This window comes from Phalacrocorax carbo, chromosome 5 (genome assembly GCF_963921805.1).
Source record: "Phalacrocorax carbo chromosome 5, bPhaCar2.1, whole genome shotgun sequence".
Lineage (NCBI taxonomy): Eukaryota > Metazoa > Chordata > Aves > Suliformes > Phalacrocoracidae > Phalacrocorax > Phalacrocorax carbo.
In genome coordinates, this window is record NC_087517.1 from 11,637,056 (window position 1) to 11,660,455 (window position 23,400).

A 23,400-nucleotide genomic window follows, 5' to 3' on the forward strand; every position below is an offset into this window, starting at 1 on the left:
TTAGAGCTGTCAGTGTTTGGGCAAACCCATGCAAGCGAGAGACACATGATAAAGTTACTCTGTGAGCAGTACCTGTGGCTTGTCCTCTTCTGCTCACCACGGGGTGGGTGGCATTAGCATATGCCATGGTTTATTTTGGGCTCTGCAGCTGCCCAGTGTGTACGGGTCCCATAGCCAGGGCATGAACAGAACCAGGGGGGCCCTCCTTGGTCTGGGTGCAGCAGCTCCCCAGGCCGGACACTTAACTAGAATCTTCTCTAGCAAAGTGCCTGTCTTTGTGAGACCTGTAGGGACATGCTGTCTTGGAGGTCTTTGCCTCCCATATTAATTTGTTTCAACGTTGGAGGACAGACAAAGCTGTCTCGGGAGTTTCATCTCTTCAGAAACCAGAATAAAATGCATGAGATATAAAAATATCATTTTAAAAGTACCTGAAATGCAAAAACCAACCTCAGGGTACTTATAGGAAATATCCTACAAGGTGTCGCAACTCCCGTGCTGCTGCCCCCATTCCCTCCCGTGGCTTTGGATGAAGGTATTCTCTGTTGCCTGTCCTTCGCACAGGCAGGGCTGTTGAGGAGGGTTATAGCTGCTTCTGCATCGGCTGTGCCCTTGGCTTGGAGTAATTTGATAAATAGTTTTGCAGTTGGTTACTTAAGCATCTCCTTAGCTGCAGTCAGCACCTCAGCTGTGGGCGAGGGAGTGCTGCTGCCAAAAGTCAGGATCTGTGTCAAGAGCCTCCTAAGATTTGGCCGTCTTTTGGTAAAACCCCAACTCCTGGAGTTGTCGTTACAGGAGGATTGCTTAGAGGGGGAGAAAAATAACTTCTGGCTGTCGAGGTGGTAGATAAAACCCCCCTGAAAACATGAGCTGCAAATCCAGGAGACACACAAGAAGTCCACGTTGGCTGTATTTAAAAATACTGTCAGCTCAAAGCTGATCTCCAGAGGATTTGGAGTCCAGACGGAGGGGCCATTTCAGACACTCCTGCTTGGCAGGGCTCTGCCTGTGTGTCTGCAGGAGAAGTGCAACCATCTTAATTGTCTTGCTTTGCTGGGAAAAGAGAGAGTGTGCAAAGTGCAGGGCAATGCAGCAGGAAAACTGGGTGCCAACCCAGTTGTTTCTGTCCAGCTGTGTGAGTACTTTGTGCAAGCACCTTGACCTTGGCAGATTGACTCTCCACTGGGAGAAGCAAGCTCCATCTGCCTTTTCATTCTTTGTAAGGACATAAAGCTAGGAGGACTTTTAAAACTGCTTTCGCAGCACCCTGACCATGGTCTGGCTAGTTTAAGCTGTTTGAGGGTGAACGCGTCACTCGCAATGAAACCAGATGCTGCAGGTCCTTCCCTTGACCCTTCTGCATGAGCACCCCATCTTAGGCTCCCAAGTCAGTGCTTGCAAAAAGTCCTCTGGAAATGTCGCGACCTTTGCAGTTCTTTCGCCAAGGCAAACATAGAAATGTTTGAGGGACCTTTTGCACAGTGGTTAGATGGCAATGAGGCTCTTGCAGCTGAAATTTGGGAGAAAATACCCTTTTCTTTTTAACCCTGAGCTAATTTAGCTCTGGGATGAAATCAGCTAGGAAAGGACTGAGGAGGAATGTTAAGTGATCTGATAGAAAGGCATGCAAACTGTGCATGAAAAATTAACTCAGCAGGGTTAATGGTTTTCCCAGGGGTACAGCTGAGGCTGCATCTCCCAGAGGATGTCATGTTGCACACAGACATTCAGGGTGTTTTTCTCAGCATTTTTCAGCATGCCGTGATGGCGGAGGTTTTAAAGGCCATTACAGGAGTCAGTCTGACCTCTTGCCTCTATAACAAGGCAGACATTGTTGTAATTTCTGCTACCAGAACCACCCTCAGATTCCCTCAGGGATGTCCAGACCATGGAAGAAACCTCGTGCAGGAGTTTTGGACTGATGGGCAGGCTCCTTTGGGTTGCCAGTAGCAAAGGAAGGCTCTTTTTTTTCCTGAAGAGCATGCTAAAAGGCATTTCTGCATCTGGAGTGACAAGAGGAATTTGGGTCTATAGAGCACAATTATCCACGTCACCGCTTGTTAGGACGCTGGCGTTAACACCCTTCCTCTTGTGGAAAATCTCTTAAGCCCTGAGGACTGGCGTGAAACATCACGCTCTGTTGAACTTTGCTGAAGTGGGGATGAATCACACTAAGTTGAAGATTTGGCTTCAATATATGGTCGGAAAGATGCCTTCAGTGATAGCCTAGCAGGAGGGTACTGCAGCCCACCCAGGGCAGCAGGACCTGTTTTGATGGGAGGACAGCACTTCTTGGGAGTTGGGGAGCGGAAGTTGGAGGTTGGATATTTGAGGGTTTTTTAAATTTGGTTTTAGTTTTGAGTGTTCTATAAAAGCAAAAGGCAGGTCTGGAAGGGATCTAAAGACATATCCCAAGGGATCTCAGGACATCTCCCCTGGCAGGATCACCCCAGAAGATGTTTATCTAACATGTTTTTAAAAGCGTACTCCAGAGAAGGGTTTCACAGCATCTCTGAATAGTTGTCCCGCTACATCCACGCCGTTATAGGTAAGAAAACACTTTCTTACCAGGGAAATTGAAGTGGCTGGTAGTTAAACCTTCTACAAAGAAAGAGATCCCATACAAGTGGTGGCCAGGTTTGATCCTGCATAACTTGTAAGATCTCATGAACTGACAACTTAAGGTAATTTAGCAATCTGGGGAGGTAACACAAAAGGCAACCCTGGGTATTGAACTGATTTCTTCCCCTGTGATGGGAATGAATTTCCAGGCGTGGAAACATCGGCAAAACAATTGCACATGAATTGCTTTTCTTGTCAGTTGGAATCAAGGACCCTGATTGTGGAGCATAATACTGCTCTTGTAATTCAGCCTTTATCTTTGTGCTGGAGCTGGGCATAATTGTATCTGTGTCTGGAGGGACAAGGAGAAGGGTTTCAGTAGCTGGTGCTCACAAAGGCATCTTTAGAAGGCTCCTTACCCCTGGTACAAGCTTGGAAGAGCTTAAAGGAAAATACCCCTGAGTAGCTTTAGGCATTTGAACAGTCATCATTGTTTGATTCGGATTCAGTTACAGGACTAACATCTAAATGTTAATTCTTTTTAGGACATTATCAGCTCTTTCAGCAAACACAGAATGGGGCTGCAGTATTAGACTGGCAGCCAACTCTGCAGATAAAATCCCTTTGAAAGGATGTTTCTTAGGAGGGAAACTTGATCAGAGAGTGCAGAATAATCACGAAGATGGTCTTTTGTGAGGGACTTGGAGCAAATATGATGCATGAAGAAAGTCAAATGAGGACCAGGAGGCTTCTGATGTGGGGGATGGGAGTACCAGCAATTTTGTGGCCTCCAAGAACAGCCTGAACCATGCAGACAGAGATCCTTATAATCCTGTCCTGTAAATTGCTGGTATACCTGGAGATCATATGGTGCTGGGTAAGCCACGTCACATGCTGGGTTAAGACCAAAGTTGATGGTCACTTGATGGCAAGAACATGCCAAGGCAGTCAGTGTGAGGTGGCTCTGTGCTCGTTAATGTGGGTCAGTGTGTGGGCAGATGGGGTTTGCGTGCAGATACCTGGCCTTTTCATCCTCTGAGCTGCCTTGCTCATCACACAGTGCCTGTATGCATCAAGGTAGGCTGTGATCTGACCCTGACTCCCTGTGCGTCCTCAGTGACAGCTCGGAGGGTGACATCCCAATCCTGCCCTTCCTCATCACCCATTTCCACGGCTGGCTGTAGGGCTCGGCTGTGGGCCTGCCTGCTGCATAGCAGAGACCTGAGCGTAGCTGAAAGAAGGTGTTTTGTTTTCAGCCTCCCCAAAACACATGCAGAAAGGCACTGGAAATGGTAAATCCCTTCCCCTCTGGTTCTCAGATAGGAAATGTGTGACTGCAGAGGCAGTGGCAGGAGGGACACCCGCTCCAGCTGCCCTGCGGCACTCTGCTCCTCTGTGGTGGCAGTGATGACCAGCTGGTGGGTGCCAGCGGGGAAGAACCTGGCTCGTCCCCTGGAAGAAGGAGGTCTGGCGCCATCCTGAGCGCTGCCACCACTGCTTCCGGCAGCAGATTGGTGCGGTGTCATCTAGGAAATGCGATTTAGATCAGCATCCTTTGGCAGCAGATGGGGGAAGGGAGGTGGGGGCCCTTATCTCTTCTGGGGATTAATTTCTCTGTAAGCTGCTCTTTTTTTTTTTTTTTTTTTTTTTGCCTGTTTGCCTTTTTCTCCATCCCTTTGCAAGTCTCACCATCCCTTGCTGGAAGAGTGGGAGCCACGAGAGGATCCATGGCTGCCATGACACCATGCTCTGCATCCCACCTTCACCTGGGAGGCAACACCTGGGTATGAGGCTTGGGCTGCTGTCAGTTTTCCTCTGGGATGGGGTTGGGTTTTGCCAGTCTACATGGAGGGAAAAATCCAGCAAGCCTTGTATCTGTGTGTCACCAACTGCATCCACCCCTTGGTGGCCTTGTGGTCCTCCTGCATCCAAAAGCACCCTTCATCCCTCTTGTCCCCACCATATCCTTGAGAAGTTACTCAGTTGCCAGGTTGGTCATCATCCCTGGTGTGGCTGCTGGCCAGCAAAGCTCTTTGGTGTGTGCTTGGCATTAAGTACAGAGAATAGCTTCCCAGGGAGCTCTTCTTAAGTGCATTGCTGGAGTGAAGCTCCGGTCAAGACACCTGGACCAGAGTCCACCCTGTGGCAGTGGGCAGCTTCACTTGGATCATGGGAGCCTGTGACAGCCCCCGGCTGCACACAGCATGGCCTCTCAGCATGGCAGCACCCCTTTTGCTATTCCCTCCTCCATCTTCCCAGTATTTATTGTCCCTTCCTGGCTGTGGGAGGCAGCTCCTGGGCTCAGACCACTTTGGAGGAGGGACCTGTGGTTTTGTTTCCGGAGTCTAACATGAAAATACCGCCTTTTTTTCTCCTGGGTCTGTAAAGGGCCGGAGTCCTCAGCTCCTGGGGCACATGGCTCCCGTGGCACATACATTTCACACCACTGGGCATCACTTCTTGATGCACATTAATGTTTGTGCAGAAAAACTGTGCTTTGGCCTGTAGTTCTGGTGGTTTTAAGCACAATCCCAAATAATAATGGATATCAATACTTGGGTTTTTAAACCTGCAAGATTCATTTAAGTTAAATACAAGTCACTGAGCTATTGGGAGTAAATAAGCCACACAGAGTGACTGTGGTTATACATGAGGTCAGACAGAATGAGCTAATGCTCCCTCTGGCCTTGAAATTAAACTTTTCAGAAAGCAAAATTTCATCCTGCAGCTTCTAAGCTGCTAGTGCCTTTCCTTATGGAGAAGCCCGAGCGCTCTGCACCTTGTGAGGCTGCTCATCCCCTTATCATCAAAATATACCCCTGCTTGGAAGCAATTTTCTTATATTACCCAGTTTAAATTAATGTGGGCAGCTGCTGAGGTCATGTGGGTGCAAGAAAGCTATACGATGGAGTGTGATGCCCTAGTTAACATGCCAAGGGTAATCAATCTCTCCATAGCAGCAGCGGGCTAGCTCCCCTGGAAATATTGTTCTAGCAAGCCCCACATGAGATTTTTACCAACTGCAAACCTTGCAGACAAATTCCACGTTTCTGGAATTATTCATGTGAGAGCTCTGGAGAAAGGTCCATGTTAGAAATGAAACTTTTCTGCTTACAAAAGTCAACAGTGGTATCGTCCTGCTCTCTCCAGCCCCTTTTCTTTCCACTTAACGAGTGCTATACACACTGCCATGGCTTTTTTCCTTTTTTCCCCCCTTTCTTTTTTGCAGCCAGGATGTTTTTTCTTGCCTTTTTATTGTTCCAGTGACCTAGCAACTCCACTTTGGTGGAGCCCTGCCAGGAGACTTCCTCCCCGAGCCGTCTGACAGACTCCAGCAGCACTGCCCTCGGATGGGAGCACAAGTTAAAATGACACCAGGCTGGGTCCCTGCACAGCTTTCGCTCTGCCCTAGTGAGTGCCAGTGAGGGTATTGCTGCCTTTCTGCCGAGCAAAGCTTCCAGGGGACTTTAAAAACCCTGGAAAGAGAAAGGAGAAGCGCTGCGTGGGTGATGTTTTCTGTAACATTTCTGCAGGGTGTTACAGAAAAGCCAGGAGGATTTTAGAAGTGAATTAGGTGTTGCTAGGTTTTAGCATTTGGGAGCTGCGGTGCAGGCAGGGTGGTTGGAGACATTTCAGCTTCTGGTGGTGGGAGGTGGGATGGAGAGGAGGTGTGAGTGCTCAAAGAGCCATGCTATTGGGGAGATTTCTTTTGGCTTATTTTTATTAATTTTTACTGAGAACAGTGAGAAAGAAATCCCTTTGGTAAGCGCTCCTGGGCCTCATCAGCTGGTGCTGGGGCAGAGCTGCCTTCATACCCCCTGGAGCTGCAGGGACTTTTCTGGCATTAACACTGGGAGACAATGTCAGAGGGGATACTTTTGAGGTAGAAAATAAATAAGCCAGCAAGCAAGCTAACACAGATATTTTGGGCTTTTTGCTCAGGAAAAGCATGGGGGACACGGGTCCCAGGGCCTCTGGGGCTAGAGGCTTGACCTTTTTTCGCTGGCTGGCTGGCTGGCTGGATTGGGACTTTACTAGAGTCTCATCATGGTTATGGGGGTTTTTGAGAGTATGGTTGTCATGAGATGGCTTAACCCTGTTGGAGGTGGACTTGTATTTGAACGTGTTTTCCAAAGACTCGATAATAAAACAGAACTTTCTTTTTTTATATTCAGTTGCCAAAAGCTATATAAAAACAAAAGCCCATGAAAAGAGGTTTAAGACACTTCTCTGAGTCCTGGGACAGTGGTTTTCAGGCAGCGTGGGTCCGTGTGGTCCCAGGGATCTGTAGATTCAACCCAAAATGTGCAAGAAAGATGAATAAGAAGCACAGGATTTCATAGGCTTGAGCTGGTGATCTGGGAGCCTGCACCTCCTCAGGGAGATATCTAGGACACCCAAATTAAGAGGCTGGAAGCCTCTGGATAAACTGGACAACATCCTGTCTCTGCACTGTGCAGGTTTTATCCCTGGCTGCAGGCGGGCTTTATGCATGTATCCCACGCTTTTGGAAATGACCACAGGTTTCTGCGTGCTCTTTATTTTGGAGTATCTGTTTATCTGCTTAAGGATACTACTCCTAAGAACAATAATTGGATCCTTTTTTTTTTTTTTTCTTATGGCATCTCCAAGCATCAGGCTCTGAGATCATGAAAAAAATGGTAGGAAGCAAAAATGGCCTTTAGCATCCTCTGTGGTTTTACAGGTCCTGGAGGGGAGGTGGTGTGGAAGTGCAGTGTTTTTGTCTCATATAGGAGCACTGCAAGCAAAGTGCTGTGGCCTGTCATAGGAAAGGCTGAGGAAAATGCCAACGTCCCCAGCCCCGTGGGCATCCATCATGCATAGTAGCTGGGCAGGTGTTAACCACTCCTTGGCACTTAGAGCTTGCAGGGTCTGCTGCTGGCAGTAAGCACCCATCATCTCTCTCAAGCTGACATATTAAAGCTCCAGCCACCTTTGGTGGCTGCATAAATCCTTTGTATTATGGTTAAAATGATTTGACATCCTGGAAATTACTGCCTTGCGCTGTGTGGTACCCAGTGGGAGAGGATGAGCAGCGTGAGGACCAGGGCAAGGAGCTGCCAGGGGATGTGTCTATAGGGCACACCATCCAAACCAAGCCTTGCAGCAGGGTGGGAGGCGCTGGCAGGGCTTTCCTGCACCTCTTCTCTTCCCCGTCCACCCTCGCTCACCACCTTTCAGCATCCAGCCTGAATAATTCCTTTTATTAATATCAAAAGAATTAGTAAAAAAGGTTTGACTGCATGTGATTAAAAACCTCTTGCATTCTTCCGGTGCTTAGTGCACATGCGGGACCTTCCCCAAGCAATGTTATAAACGTGTTTATGCTTGAATGACCCATCTCAAGCATGAAATTTTTTTTTTAAGCTCCATTTCAGCCCCCCCCCCCCCGCCCCGTTCCCCCCCCACCTCGAACTGCTTCTTTCAGGGCAAGAACAAGGAAGGAAATTGAAAATCCCAGAGAGCCCTGGACAGTCCAGATTTAGGGCTGTAGCTTTTGTTCGCACAAACTCACTTGGCTTCTAACCGGCCTCCACCCATGATCCCGACATCCGCAGCAGCCGTTCAAAACACAGTGCAGAGCCCGGCCCCAGCCCCGGCAGGGACCAGCAGCCACCCGCGCCACCCACTGTGGGGATGGCAGCCCCGGCTTTGCTCCCCACTTCTCCTCCGTCACAGCCTGCTTTTCTTCCTAACCTTTTCATACAGGCTGCAAGGAGTTTTCTAAGTTGAGATGAGGGTTTTTTTTTTCCCTCCATGAGCCTCGGATGATGTTAAGATTATGCAACGTTAACAGATGTGGGCTTTATAATTATAGCTGCCTGTCCTCGGGAGGAGCCTGCTTTAGCTTCACGCGCGCTCAGCTCAGCATGAGATGCTCCCAGGGTGGCCATAGCCCTGGCAAAATAGATGCCACATGGGCAGCTGAACCGGGAACGGTCCCTGAGGAATCACTACCCTCCCAAGGAGGGACAGCTCTGGGGTGAAGAGCTGCTCTGGGCAGCCAAGCAACCATTCTTGGCTTTCCTCATGTGCAAACACAGATTAAATTTGCATTCCCTGGTCAAGGGAGTATTTTTCTGCCCTTTGAGGAGAAAAATTCCTTCTGCAGGAAAGCAGCGGCCCTGGGATAGCTCATGGTGCACCTTGACTGGCTGCGATGCTACTGCCAAATGCTGTCTGCAGTGATCCTGCTCCCTTGATGTTAGCAGGATACGTCCCTCCTCACTCCCTGCTCTAAAATTTTCCTGAGAGATTGCAACCACTGCTGAAAATTTACAGTATTGTGCTTCTCAGTGTTGTGCTGTCCCATGGTTCAGCCTTGAGCACCACCATGGCGTTGCCCTGGCAGCAGCCACCTACTGGCCAGGGCAATGCCTGTGCTGCACCCAGGGATGGAGACAGAAAATCGCTGGTCCAAAGGAATTTTTCAGAAGTCTCGCAAGGTAGACATCCAGACAGACTGCCAGGGGCAAACCCAAAGCCTCGAAAAATCAGCTGGAACTTGATCTGTTTGTCCTGGCCATGTTATAACTCAGCTCCCAGCAAGCTGTGGACTTGTTATGCTTGTGAAGAAAAAGTAGCTCTGAGCCTCAACCTGTCTGGTGAGCATCACTGCTAGTTTTAACTGGGAATAAAAACACTGGTCCGGTGGGTGGCAGGAGGATTTTGTGATGGAAGTCAAATAATTCTCTTGGTGGCTGCAGTTGCGTGGAGTTAAAATACGGAAAGCAGTTGGCAGCTTAGGGTGTGATGAAATTGTTAGTGACAAATTGGTACCTGAGCTAAAGGGCTGCTCTGCTTTAAGCCTTTAATGCATCAGGGGAGGCCAGATGGTCCTGTGTTTATTTATGTGGAAGAAGTTTGCATCTGGTCCATCCGCTCCAGCAGAGGGTCATCTTTGAAGGCTAATTTCTGCAGGCAAGTGATAGAGAAGATTGCCGTTGTCTTGCACTTCTGGCAGGCTTGATGGCTCTGTGATGAGCTGAGACGTCATGTCTATTTTGTTAAGCAGCCTGATTTTTGTTTTTTTATGTTTCCATACGCTCATGCTCTGCACCCACTAAAACGCGGAGCTGAGCCTGTGCTGGAACAAGGTTTTTCTCCCTGCACTGGGGCCTGGCATACCTTGCGGGGCAAAGTTAAAAATGCCAGATGATTCTAAAAATCCTGTGTAAGTAATACCTTCTTATTCAGCCTGTCCACTCCCTGGCTGCACTCAAAGCCAGGTTTGCTGGCACCCATGATAAGGGGAAGGGTTTTGCTTCATATTATTCCCAGCAGCTCTGCAGAGCCAAAAGAGGACAGAGAAAAATCCGGGGTGGATTTGCAGGGCGAACAACAACCAGACGAGCAACCAGCAGCAGCAGCATTTTACTTTCAAACCAGTTGCCATTCAACCAAGGGTCATGGCTGAAGGTACTGCTTGCTGGCATTTCCAGGGTTATTTTTAAGAAGTGGCAATTAAATGCCTGCTGCAGTGCCCCACTATATATTTTAGCGTGCCTGGCTGGAGCGCTTGTTGACAAATGACTTGGCAACCTGAGAAAGCAAATTTCCCTCTGTCTATTCTCATTCCCTAAGGGTTTCTTTAAGTAACTGCTGCTTTGCCTTTTTTCTGTGCAGCAAAGCCAGCTGCCGGGGCACAGTAAGCATGGGCTGCACAGCTGAAAGCTTTTAGCGAGAGGGGAATGGAGGGAAATTCAGTGTGTTGCCCTCCAGCCCACCCAAACTTTTCAGCTTCAGGGCTGCTATAAATGACTTGTGGGCTACAATTACAGGCTGGCTATTGGCTTGCAAATGAGCGTAGCGAGCACCCCCGTGACTTTGCACCCCTTCTTCCAGGGGGCAACAACAAGCCGCTTGTTACATGGGACAGGATTTGGCTTATGGGACAGGGCAGGCTCCAAATGGCAGTGGCTGCTTAGCATGCTCAGCAAGTTGGACATTGCAGCCATGGCTAGGGCTGTCATTGAAGGCACCTGAGGGGCTCCCCTCCACTGCAGCTCTTGTCTCCTTGGGCCTCGTGGTGCTCAGACTCCTGGGATGACATGCAGACTGTCCTACCTACATATCTCTCTTTGCTTTGTGAGTTCCCACTGAAGCTATTGCAGAAGGAGAGAGGAGACCACTCCCAATATTGCCACCTCTGGCATGGCAGGTACAGCAACCCCAAAGGAGACACGCAAGGCAAGGAGGAGTAGGTGTCCCATGAGGGTTTCTCTGAGGCACAGCTTTCTTACAGAAAGTGCTTGGAGGCCAAGGACAGATGTGCAAGGCTTAACCTTGAATATCAGAACTTTTTGGCAGAGACTGAGCAGTGCCTTTAGCCACTGTCCGTGTATCATCCACAGCCCTGGTTTGAGATGCTGTGTGTGTGCAAGGCAGGTTACATCCTGTAGCCTGGGGAATTTTTGAGCTGCAAAGTGGGAGAAGTTCCTCTGCCTTATATGACTTTTCTCAGTTTCTTGAGAGGTTTCAGACCCTGCCATGCTAAACTGCAGTTTCTCTAGCCAGGCTCCCACTCTGCCCACCCAACGAGTGGAGCATGCTATGGGCTATTCCAGCCCAGAGATTGCATTTTGGTTATAAGAAAGATGGGCAAAACTGGGATCTCACTGTTTCAGATGACATAGCAATGCTTTGGACTCGCTTTGACTTGCTGTGGACTTTGAAGAACATCTGAGGCTGCAGTGCCAGCCAAGCCTTGGGGCTGTAATGTAGGGCAGGGACGATTGCTGATGGTTTTCATGTGACTGCTGTGCACAGCCCTGGCTGGTACCGCAGGCTGGAAACCCTGATTCCCCTGCCAGTTCTCACTGGAACTGCTCATGGCAGCTGCCAGTAGATGCTCTGTATCAGGCAGTATCAGGCTGATGGCAGACCTAAGGCTGAAGTTACAGCTGCCGCACCGAGTGCTGCCAGTGCTCAGTGTTAATGATTGAGCCAAGAAGTTGGCCACTGAGTAATGTCTTCAGTCCTTGCTCAGGGCCTGATTTGGGAACATGTTTATATTGTAGAGATGCACACAACTGTGTGCTTTTGGAGATCTTGTAAAGCCATGTAATGCCTGTTGACGTCCCTAGGAGAAGTTGTTCTGGGTCCATGAGATACAGCAGATGGTAGAAATGCAGAAAAGAAGAAACTTGTGCAAAGAGGGGGTGAGATTGCTGCTGTTACACATCGGCATCACAAGGAGCAAGTAGAGGGAGGGGAAGAGCTAGCTAAGCTAAAGGGTAATGATGGCTTGAGAACCAGCATTTATTCCATAAATGTGTTCGTTCATTCTCTAATTAAATGAGAAAACAATTCTGGGTGATGGGAGAGGTAGGAGTTTGGAGCAGCCTTCTAGCAGAAGCAAGAGAGCAGACCCAAACACTTTTAGGATGCAGCAGGGGCTCTGGTCCTGTTTGCTCACGGAAAATGGACCTGCAGATGCACAGTCGTCTTCTCCATCTTATTTCTGAGTTCTGGTAGACATTAACATCAGATATGCCAAAATGTCCATCACCTTGGGGTGCTTTAGCACCTGGATAGTCTGTGTAATCCACACCATGTGTTGATCTCTGCTTGTCCTGGTGCCTTGTGGTGGCTGGATGGCTTATGCCAACCCTCCTGTTTGCCCTGCAGTTCTCAGGCAGCTTCATGCTGGCTCTCTGGTGGCAGTAGGATTGGAAGTGAGGCATCCAGAAAGCACTGATCAGGCAGACAGAGGGGAAGATCTGCGGGGCCCTCCCTGCTCCCATCACACCTTCAGGATGGGGCACATGGGCTGTGCTGTGCTCCAGCTGGCCATCAATTCTGGTGACCTACACACTTCTCCCATGGACTCCACACTGCACATATTTCCATTGGTTATTTGTTTAAGGCTTTGGGTTTTTTCCTCCTTTAGAGATTTATTTCTCCTAACACACAAAAAAGCATGGGGGTGCTGAACTGCATGGACACAAAGGTGGGTTTCAGCATTTGGCCCCACAGACCAATCTAATTTCCATTGGTGTGAATCCAAAAATAAATTTCTGGTCTGTGTCTTGATTATGCAAAATTTTCTCTGGTGTAAATGAGATCAGAGCTTGGCCTCGATATTACTGCAGTGAGCCGAGCCTGCACATCCAGCACTGATGGGATTTTAATTTTTTCTTGTTTTTCCCTTCAGTCATCGAAAGCAGTCATCGGGCAAGAAGTTTGGACACAGAGACAAGGACTTCTGGTGCTCTTGTGGACAGCACGGAGATGGTGACGATGCTGGCTGGCAGCAGGGAGCAGGCATCACTGCCTGCCAAGCACAGTGCGTTGCCAGCGGCGAGTGAAGTCAGGGGGCATGTCAGTCTCGCCGGTGGTGGGGATTTCACCCCACCAGGAGCAGCGTCCCCAGACAGCCCATCTGCTGGCACAGCGACCCACCTGCCCGCCCACAGCCATCCTCCTGGTGAGTTTTATCAATGAGAGAGTCCCTGTTTGCCTTACCCAGTCCATGGACCAAGCATAGATGGTGGGTTAGGAAGGATTCTCACCCTGTTGCTAGAAATTCAGATTTTTGGAAGAATTCCAATCCTAGGAAAGCTGATTTTTTAAAAAAATGTTACAGTGAAGGTGGTTTTTGGGAGCTGCCGCTGTCGTTATTCACCACCCAGGAGCACCCCAGAGAGTCTTGCTATCTATGGACCTCAAAGCAGAGTGGAGACCTCCCTGCATCCCCATGCCTCCTCCTGGGAGGAGTTGAACCCCATTGCGAACTCAGCTGAGATTAAGGGTGCTTAAGTTAAGAATATTCAACCAGCTGTATCATCATTTATAGCTGAGGTCCTCACGTGGAGATCGCGCAAGTGAACACTTTACCTTTGGGCTTGTTCATAGTCTTCACCACTTCTGGTGGGACTGTAGTCACGAGTAAACAAATGTTCTTTGTCAAGCATGCACTAAATCAAAGCCTGTTTCCCACAGGAGAAGGACAAGGCTGTGCTGACTGCCCCGTCCCCATTTCAGGTTTTCTCTTAATATCCCCAGATGAAATAAGTGTCTCAATGAGATATGAGCATAGAGGTTATCTTTAATTTTTTAATTCCATTTTTTTTTTTTCTGCTTAGGGACTACAGTGTGGAGCTGGCATGTCTAGGCTGCCAGCTGCTGGCTGTTTCTAGCATAAGCTATTTACTGTCTTGTGCGTTTTTAATGTTTCCGAAAAAAATAAAAAGTAAATCTGTTTCTCTTGCCGTGCGCAAATGAAGACAAATTTTGAAATACTGATTATTGTTTTTTGGTAACAGCAGTTACCGAAAGTTTGTTCCCAGTATTCCCTCTTGTAGTGTGCTCTATGTTAACTAGAGGAAACATGGGGGATGCTGCTGTGACCCTGTCTATTGTATATGGTAGGGCTGGGTACCACTGCAGGTGATGCTGCTGCCACCCCAGCCAAGTCATGCTAACTTGTCCAGGGGAAACATGATTCTCTCTGTGTTGCTGTCCAGCCACTGGAAGCCATCACCATGCTGTGGGCAGCTGGGAGAGAAGCAAGAGGGCTCTGGCTTCTCCCAGCACCCCTGCAGCTACTGAGAGGACGCTGTGGGTTTTGGCAGCCATCAGCACCGATTTGGCTGAGACGACGCTGAGCGGGCACCGTGGGGTCCGCGATGTGACAGGGTTCGACAACATGGCAAGGACGGTCCTGCTGCCTCCCTCCATGAAGACTAGTCCCCCAGGTGAGATGTCCCACTTCAGCCTGGGAACGAGGTGGACGCTCTTCCCCGGAGAAACTGGGCATCAGTTAAGCCTGGCTTCCCTGCATTGCTAGAGCTTTGTGCGCTGGATCCGACCCTCCATCCTCACCATGTGCTCAGGGCAGTTTTCTAGCTTGCTTCATGCACAAGGGTGGAGAGAAGGATCCATGTGGCTTCTCCTGGCCTTGAAAATTAGGAATTACTCCGTGCAGCTCCCAAACACAAAGTTGCTGTAGGCAGAGTAGAGGCAAGGGGGCTGCGGGCTCTGGGGGGAGGTGGAGGGTGACAGCGGAGGATGCTGAGTGGGCAGCTCAGCCTGTTTCTGTGCTCTCATTTGCTTTCCCCATTGCCTTGCAGGCACCACCGGCCCATGTCAACCGGCAGACACAGTGGCCTCTTCACCCAGCCCCTCGGGGAGCAGTATGGGGACACCGCAGCCCCTCCCCAGCACCCCTCTCCCTGGCTCTCCAGGACAGCCCCAGTCTTCCCCCCAAGCTTCCAGTACCCAGACTGGTGTGAACCGCACGGCACTACACCTCAGGGACGTCACAGGGGACTCCACAAGCCCTTTCCTCACGGCATTGCCTGCCACTGACAGCACTTTTGGAAGTGAGCTTTGCTGACCCATGGGTTTGTTTTAGAGCCTTAAAAAGCTTTTATATAGCTTTTTCTTTCTTGAAGCAGAGAAGATGCTGTGTTTTGCTTGTGCTTCGTTTATTTCTATTTGGGTGGCTAGCTGAAATTCCCTGCTGAAAGCAGGAAAAAGCAATGGGAAAAATAATTTGGTCAAAAACCCCCACTTAAATAAAAAGGTCTTTGGACCTTATCACTGTGTTTTCTGCAGGATGGGCAACTGCAGCTGTGAAATATCTTGGCTGGTTCAGTGCTAGCTGCAGAGCCAAGGTGAAGTCCCAGCCCCACCTGAGCTGCATGTCCCACCCGACTGGTGCTGCTGTGGGGTGTGAGGTCGGTAACCCACGCTCACAGCCACGCCGGGTGGGTTTGCTGTCGGCTAGACGGGGTGAGATGCCTGTGCTCCAACAACATGTACGGGACAACAAACCCGAGATCCCTGGGCTCCACATCTTCCCCTTGTTTGCTTTGCAAGCAGATATTTCTAGAGTTCTCAGAAACAGAGACTTTGCCCCACTCCACAGGAACTTATTGAAAACCTTGGCATTGCTGAGTTCTTATCCTGTTCCTGGGGCTTGCCAGGAGCAAATGCATCCCCAAGACTCTCACATTAACACATCCCTTCCGTCTGCCACAGCTGCTGGGAGCAGCAGTGCGGCTGCAGAAAACCCACGGTCCAGTATCCGAAGGGCAGCGCCTGGCTCCGTGGCTCAGCCGCTGGCCTCGGCACCCTCCTCGGTGGCCCCAGTGTGGGGGCGTTTCTCCGGGCCCTCCACAAAGCGCCAGCTCGCCCCTTCTCACCCAGCTTCGGAAAGCACTGCTGCAGGTGAGCTCAGTTAGTCTATGAGTTGTTGTTTTACCCTATTTTTTTGCTGGATTTTGCCCTTCCTTAAGCATTTTTTCTCTGTGTTCTGTTAAGGCCTGTGATGTATAGTGAGCTACAGGCTCGTATGGGAATGTGGCCATGCTCAGGTTTCCCCGCTTTGCTGTTTGATACCATACTCAAGCTCCAGAAAAATACTAAGAGAGCCTGGGCTGATTTCCACCAGTTGTAGAGCAAAGGTGGGATTTAAAGGCAAGTCCCTGCAGTCCTTGTCCTGTGGGGTTGCTGCTGTCCGAGCCGCCCCGGCTTTTGTGAAGCCGTGCTGTCCTGGTGGCAAGCCCCGAGTTTTGTGCAAGGTCTTCCTGTGGTGAGGGGATTCATGCCTTTCCAAAAGAGCACTTTGTCAGGATTGAAAACTTCCTATGCTTAATATCCATATGTGCACTGTAAGCATCTGGGAAGAAAATGGATCCATCTGTTTATAATTTCATGTGTATAAATTCAGGGTTTTTTTATTGTGTCGTAGCTGTTGGAAGCAGCTACCAGCCATCCAACACCTCGGCGACGGAGAGGAGAGTTTCGGATTTCTCCACCACCAGTACCTCCATTTCCACAACAGCCACCAAGGGTGGAGGGAGGACGTTAAGGTCTCTGCCGGCCAGCACCAGGCTGGCTGATGCAGCAGAGATTTCCACCACTGATATCAAAATCATCAGCTCTTCAGAGCGGACCTGGTCTCCTGGGATGTCTTTGGGAGCTCAGGGTGATGGTGGCAGAGGTGCCACAGACTCGCTGCTCACGGGCTCGCTGTCTGCTGCGGAAAGTGCTTCCATGAGTGAGTTTTGATAGCTAGCTGTATAACTCAGAACATTATTTAAAGACTCTTTATAAACAAAATACATCCTTTTTATTTTAAAGAAAGAAGGAATAATATTGTATTTGGCACATTCTGTATGTTTAAAAACATCTCACAGAAATGAAAGTATGGATAAATATTATTCTTGTTGGAAGAAGAGGATAGATTTTCCTTGAAAACTTTCAGTTGAGTTTTGCAAGCAATTACTTCAGGAGTTCCTATATAGAGACCATTTTTCTCCTGTCTTAATGATTTCCTAGTATTAAATATTTCTATATTGAATATTCATAAATACATCATGAATGTACCTACTGATAGTGGGATGAAACCTACCCAGCTGTTTTCATTTATGTGTATGCAGTTTTATATTTCTGTTCTCCTTTTTTTAGCCTTTAGCAGCAATTATGAACCCAAGAGCGTCCCCGCTACAGAAGAGGCAATGCTGCACTTGGATACCCGTGGTGCTGACGTGCCCAGTGTGGCAGTGGGGGCACCAGGGCCCCCCCCAAACAGCCACACAGTTGGGGTGACAAGAGGTTCTGCCTCCAGCACCGACTCCACCAGCCCTTTGGGGGGGACCTTCTCCTCCTCAGAGGCCAGGACACACCATCCTAATGGCTCATGGGAAGCCACCGACCTCCCAATGCCTCCTGGGGAGCCTTTGCTCACAAGCTCCCTCTCTGCTGCCCAAAGTACTTTCAGAGGTAAATTTGTTAGTCTGAAAGTTGGCTGCTTTGGTGTTGGATGGGATTTCACATCTCCGCGCTGTTTTTCTTTAGATACGGCCATCAGTCACTATTGGACGTGTGGGTATTTTTATTACTGTCTGCCTCGGGCTGGCAGCAGGGCTGGGGGGAAGGGTGGGAGTGGAAAAGTGAAAAACATCAGTATCCTCATTGCTAATAAACTCCTGTGCTGGGAAAAGCAGCCATCATTTAGAAATACGTGCATGCACTTTTTCCCTGCTGGAGACACATTTGCTGGGGATTTGCAGGCATCGCCCAGCGCTGCGTCTGCCATGCAGGCTGGTCTGTGGGAGAGGCGGCGTTTTGGGAGTCCCTGGCAGCCGTAACAGTGCTGACTTGCCCCGTGCCCTTGGAGCGGTCCCAAGTGAGCTCTGCCCCAGCAGTCACCGTTAATTCACAATTAACCCCATCACTTTACGAGTCATAGTGCAGCACCTGCTTCTGGTGAGCTGGTGAAATATTGGCATCCCCAGCACTGTGGTTTGGGAGAGCCCTGGGGCAGCATGCCTGCTCAACATGGGGTAAATCAGGCTGGGTCAAAGAGCAGGCTGGGGTGCCGGGGTGTTTCTGGGCACCTCATGGGTGAGGCTGTGTTCGGCCCTGTGTGGCCTTCGGTGCCCAGCAGTGGGGGGGGCTCAGCCCCACAGCCGTACCCTCAGCCTGGCACTGAGATGGCAGTTTGGCTCTCTGGGCTGTCACTAGAAAAGCTAAACCAGGCTTTTTTTTTTAAGCTGATCCCCTAGAGTTGCTTTGAAGTTAAAGGTATATACTCCTGATTTAAACAGGCTCAAAGGCACCTTAATGCATAAATTGGGTGTTGCGGACAGCCTGCAGGTAAAAAACATGGTTTTAAGTTGTGCCTCACCATAGGGGATTCACCTCTTCCCACAGCAGCACCTTTTCAGGTTGAGAACTTGATCTATTCAATATCTCAACAAACAGTGTGCAAGTATAGGCTGTAGGCTGTACAAAAAAATCCCTCAAATGTATATATGCATAAATCAAACCTGGTTTTGTTGTATCTTAGGTGTCAGAAGCAGCCAACGACCAGTTAACAGCTCAAGGACAGAGAAAAACGCCCTTGCTTCCTCTCCCACCAGCACTTTCATTTCAGCCACAGCCACCAGCAGCAGTGGGGGGCCCCCAAGGTCTGCCACAGACAGCAGCCGATGGGCAGCAGAACTCTCCACGTCCAGTAGTGGCATGTACAGGACCTTGGGCACAATCCAATCCTTGTCCGTGTCTTCTGTGAGAGAGACCTACAGAGTTCATGGGTCCAGAGAAACCACGGATTTCATGGAGCAGACAGCAGATCCTTCCCTAACACACTCACACTCTCCTTCAGAAGGTTCTTCACCAGGTGAGCTCAAGTTAGAAGTGAAATACCATCTTTCTTGTAAGTAAAAGGAGGATGGTTTTTGTATCTTACACTTGCCTGACTCTTTTCTGCTGTCAAAAGACGTGACAGCTACGCAGAATATATTGTTTGGAAGGATGCAGTGCGATTTTTTGTATCTGAAATATTTCATTTCTTACTTGACCAAAAAATGTGGTTTGGGTTTTTTAGAGCAAGGGCACATGTGTGGATAGTTTCGTTACGCCAAGAAAAATAATTAACTTTCAAATCACAATTCTTTTTTTACTATGTCCAGTTGCTAGCTCCATTTTATAGGCAAGAGAACTAAGTAAGGGCGGATTAGATCATGTCCCAGCAGTCCCAGGGACCAGACTTCAGTTCCTGCCCTCTGTCTCACCCCTTGGACCATGCTGCTTCCCAGGAATTGAACCAGTTCAACAAATTTAAGGCAACTTTGTTTGTGGCCTCTGAGGTCCTTCATGCTGCTGTTTGGTCCTAGACCCTGCTGCGGTGCTGAAGGAGTCTGATCCCACTCACCCCATTTCTTCAGACTTCTCTCCAAGACCTTCACACTGCTTAGTGTTGTGCCTTGTCTGAACTGATTTCCAGGCTTTTCTGTGTTGTTACAGTATGTGTTTGTTCTAGCAGCATAGAGTGCAGTCAGGCACGTAATGGTGAAATCAAGTGCACAACATTAGTAGTTCAACAATTTTTATATAATAACATTTTTCTCAGCATCAAACCATGTTTTCAGAAGACAAATTTCAGTAGGAAGAATTCATGTCTTTGGCAATTTCCTGTTTTCTCTGGATTGACACCTTCTCATATTTTCTACTTGTGCATGTACTTGCTGCCTCTGTTACTGGAAGAAAGTTCATCTGTTTGTTTATAGTTTCACATGTGTAAAAACGTAAATTATTTCTTTATCACATCTCAGCTACTGGAAGCAGCCATGTGTCATTCAGCGTCCTGTCAACAGAGAGAAGAACCGATTTCCCCACCACCAGTACCTCCCTTTCCATGACAGCCACCAAGGGTGGAGGGAGGATGTTAAGGTCCTTGCCAGCCAGCACTAGGCTGGCCCGAACAACAGAGATTTCCACCACTGGTATTGAAACCATCAGCTCTTCAGACCATACCCTGTCCTCTTTGGGAGCCCAGCGTGGTGGTGGCAGAGGTGCTACCGTGTCATCCACAGACCCGTTGCTCACAGGCTCACTGTCTGCTTCGGAAAGCCCGTCCCCAGGTGAGCTCTGACTGTCCCTGTGGGGCTTCTTCCTGTAGACCTCAAACATCTGCTCTGTATGGAGGAGTGAGGGTGTGCTAGAAGGTGCTGGCATTGGGCATTGTGGTGGAAAATTTCAACTTCCAGAGAAAAATTGCATTAACTGTTTTTTTGCATTTGGTCACCCAAAAAGCCCAGCCTTATTGCAAGATCAGTCTGACCCCGAGATTTGGTGTGTTTTCTGAGATAGTACAGTTTCAAGACTGCCCCGTTGGCTGTGTTTATACAAGCAGGAGGCAACACCAGTCATTCCTGACTCCTGCCTGGGGATGCAAATGCAGCATTTACTGACCCCGTACAGCCCTGTTGAGCTTTGTTTCGAGTATCAGGGAGTTAGGTGCCGCTGTAGCCCCACCTTGCTCACCATGGGTGCTGCGGTGGTCCAGGCGCGCAGTGCCTGTGGCCAGTGGAGTGCAGCACCAGGAGCAGTGCTGAAGGGGAGCAAATACAACAGTGCTCCCACAACTTTTTCCTAGTGCCCTCTTCAGGGTGTCTCCCTGTGAGCAGCACCTCCTTTCACAGGAAAGGGCCGCATCTTCACAGTTAGCATTTTCTCCAGGTTTGGATCTGTGCTGTCAGCCTAAGCGTGGTGATGGAAGAGAGCATGCCCTCCTGTTTATAGCTTAGGGTGTATAAATCCATTTTGCCTTGCCCTTTCTCTGCAGAAGGGACCTCAGCTATGGGAGGACACCCATCTGATGCTCCTCTCACCAGTACACCCAGCTCAGTGAGAGATACCAGTGGTGGCAAGAGGAGCACAGTGCCTGTGTCAGACACTCGCGCAGCATCCGGTGCAGCAGGGACCTCCGCCCCTGCTCCACCACACACCAGCTCCTTGGACATGGTTCTTCTGCCATCCTCATCAGCAACAGAGCCTGGGAGGCACAGTGATGTTTCACAAAGTGGTGCGGGACTCAGTGGGCTTCCAACAAAGCCCCTGCCTGGATTTTCCCCCAGCATTTCAGTGCCTTTGCCTTCACCAAGTGCTTCAGGTGGGTCTTGTTTGCTGTGGAGGACATCCCTCGTCCTCACCTCCTCACCCCTCTCCTGAGCTCCCGCCCTCCCTTTTCTAGCTTTAAACTAAATTTGCCTTTTTAGTAAGTCTGGTTTATAGTGAAGGGCATCTGAGCACTGCACGGTTGTGAGTTATTTGCCTCATGGCACTTGAGGCAGCACTTTCATGTTGGGAACTAGATAGCCAGGCAGCTATTCTGGACCACATGTGAAGGCTGCCGTGGAGCCTTGACCTCAACCCTCAAACCTGGTGAGCCTGGCACAAGATGTGGCAAGGGATTGGTAGACCATTTGCCATTCCTTATATCCCAGTTGTTGTGTGTTTCAGCCCCAGCGCTGCTGCCAGGGTCCCACCAGAGCTGGTTTGAAACCCACTGGTCTGCCCAAGGGGATTTTCTGCAGGATGTTCAGGACTAGGTCCTACTTCCCTGCAACTGTTCTCCTTTAGAAACACCATGCACCCCAATCTATTTTATATTTCTGGTGTAAAGGGGAAAAGTACAGATCACCTGGAAGCCCCACTTAACAAATAAGTAATGTTGGTCACCAAGTGCCACCTCTGCTGTGGGGTTTGAAATATTCAGATTTTAGTCCCTGTTGAGGCCTCAAAGATATTACTAATATACAAAATATATATATTTATAATATATCTATGTATATCTCTATAATTCCAGAGAGAGGAAGAAGAGTTTCTGGTGCTCCTACTGAGACCACGTACATCTCAACCACACTCTCCAGACACAAGGAGAGGACATCTCAGGCTGCAGCTAACAGCAACATGTGGAGCACAGTGGCAGAAAGCCCTACGTCTCACCCAAACATGGCTGGGGAGCCCCACACCACACCCCTCCCATCCTCCACGGCATGGCCTGGAGTGGGACACGTCTCATCCAGCCAAGCAGGGTATCCAGAGACCAAGGTCACCCTTTCATCCATGGTCTCCACCTACTTCTCAGCCACTGGTGAACCTTCCAGTGAGTTTTTCTGAATTCCAGATGGCATTTGAATTAGGAAAAAACCTACTGCCTCTCCCTTCCCCTCTTCCGTGGGGTTGATATGACCACCAACATGTGTCAGAGCTGTTGCATGACATGCAGGTGTCATGGAGAGCGTTTATAAGCGGTGGTGATTCTGCTCCTTGGTGTTGTGTATCAACAGTTGTTGAAGCTTAACAAAAAAGTCTCAGGAATGAGACGTGTAGCTTCTTGCTGTAGACATACCTACTACCTGCCTGGGTTGGGGTGATAATTATAAATAACATAAATATGCCATTATGACTCTAATGGCACTGGTTGTTCCTCTGTATTTGGACAGTCCTGTTTTCTTGGAGTAGGCTTAGGAGAGATCTCTCTTCTTAGGAGAGATCTACTTAATCTGTATTTAATTTGTGTTTATCTGTGCAATTTTATTAACCTGCATTTCCTAACAGAATTATTGTAGAACTCACAAGTGCCCTCTGCTCTGAGATGATAAAATCAGATGCCTGCTTTTCCATCCTATTCCAGCCATGGGCAGCAGCCATCACTCCCTAAGCAGCTCGAGTGCCAAGGAAAGGATGTTCAGCCCCATCACTGATCCTGCATACACATCCACGTCTGCTGGCAGTGGAGAGAGGATGCTGCAGTCGGTGACAGAAGGTGCACTGACCAGCGGCACAGAGAGCTCCGCTTCCTATGTTGAAACCACCAGCTCTCCAGGGCCAGCTCAGCCGGCATCGGTGGAGCAGAGCAGGATGGCCAATGCCTCCACCAGCAGTGGGGGCTTCACAGGATTTGCGACAGAGACGGTCTTTGCACGGTCTTTCAAGATACCCACTTCTTCTTTCCAAAATGATCTCACAAGTAAGCTAGTATCTGCCGGCATACATTTTGCGGGGCGGGGGAAGTTCATATTGTCTTACATTTACCTATGTTGTATATGAAGTTCTTGTTCATTAGTACATGCAATGCCACCTTTTTAATCAAAGGACTCAAAGCCAGACCCCACCTGGCTGGGGAATGGTTCCAGAAGTGAAGCCATGAACCTGAGCACAGAAACTCTCCTGTTTTGATGGTCGCATTATTTTTTTGCTGCTTAACTGGTTTCTTTTGGGTGATGCTTTCACAAGTGTTTCATGTACCCTATTTCTCATTTTTAGAGATTGCTGAACTTAGCTGTAAATACTGAAATTCGTATTATAAGATTGACTGTACCTTTTATGCTAAATAATCAGATTTTTTTGCAGACTGATGCACTACTCATTTAGGATTTCCTGACTGCAGTTTTCAGTCAATTAGTTCATGATAAGCTGCAAATTAACATAATGTAATAATTTCGTCCTGCAGAGGCATGAAGTTCACTGTGCCTAAAAACAAACCAACTGAAGATGATGGATATTCTTTAGTTG

The 23,400-nt window shown here is 48.9% G+C and overlaps 1 protein-coding gene across 3 annotated transcripts in view; it reads left to right on the forward strand.

Moving 5' to 3' along the window:
* Positions 1-23,400, forward strand: part of HEG1 (heart development protein with EGF like domains 1) — a 60,389-nt gene that overhangs the window by 10,070 nt on the left and 26,919 nt on the right. For 2 of the 3 annotated variants that reach the window (XM_064451181.1, XM_064451179.1), the window contains exons 2-12: positions 12,740-13,012; positions 14,052-14,282; positions 14,658-14,909; positions 15,571-15,759; positions 16,283-16,591; positions 17,002-17,316; positions 18,386-18,718; positions 19,653-19,961; positions 20,666-20,992; positions 21,689-21,988; positions 22,520-22,855. In XM_064451181.1, coding sequence (XP_064307251.1) covers positions 12,740-13,012; positions 14,052-14,282; positions 14,658-14,909; positions 15,571-15,759; positions 16,283-16,591; positions 17,002-17,316; positions 18,386-18,718; positions 19,653-19,961; positions 20,666-20,992; positions 21,689-21,988; positions 22,520-22,855 — 3,174 coding nt within the window. The remainder of the gene's footprint in view (positions 1-12,739; positions 13,013-14,051; positions 14,283-14,657; positions 14,910-15,570; positions 15,760-16,282; positions 16,592-17,001; positions 17,317-18,385; positions 18,719-19,652; positions 19,962-20,665; positions 20,993-21,688; positions 21,989-22,519; positions 22,856-23,400) is intronic. The other variant, XM_064451180.1, reaches the window with a different exon arrangement.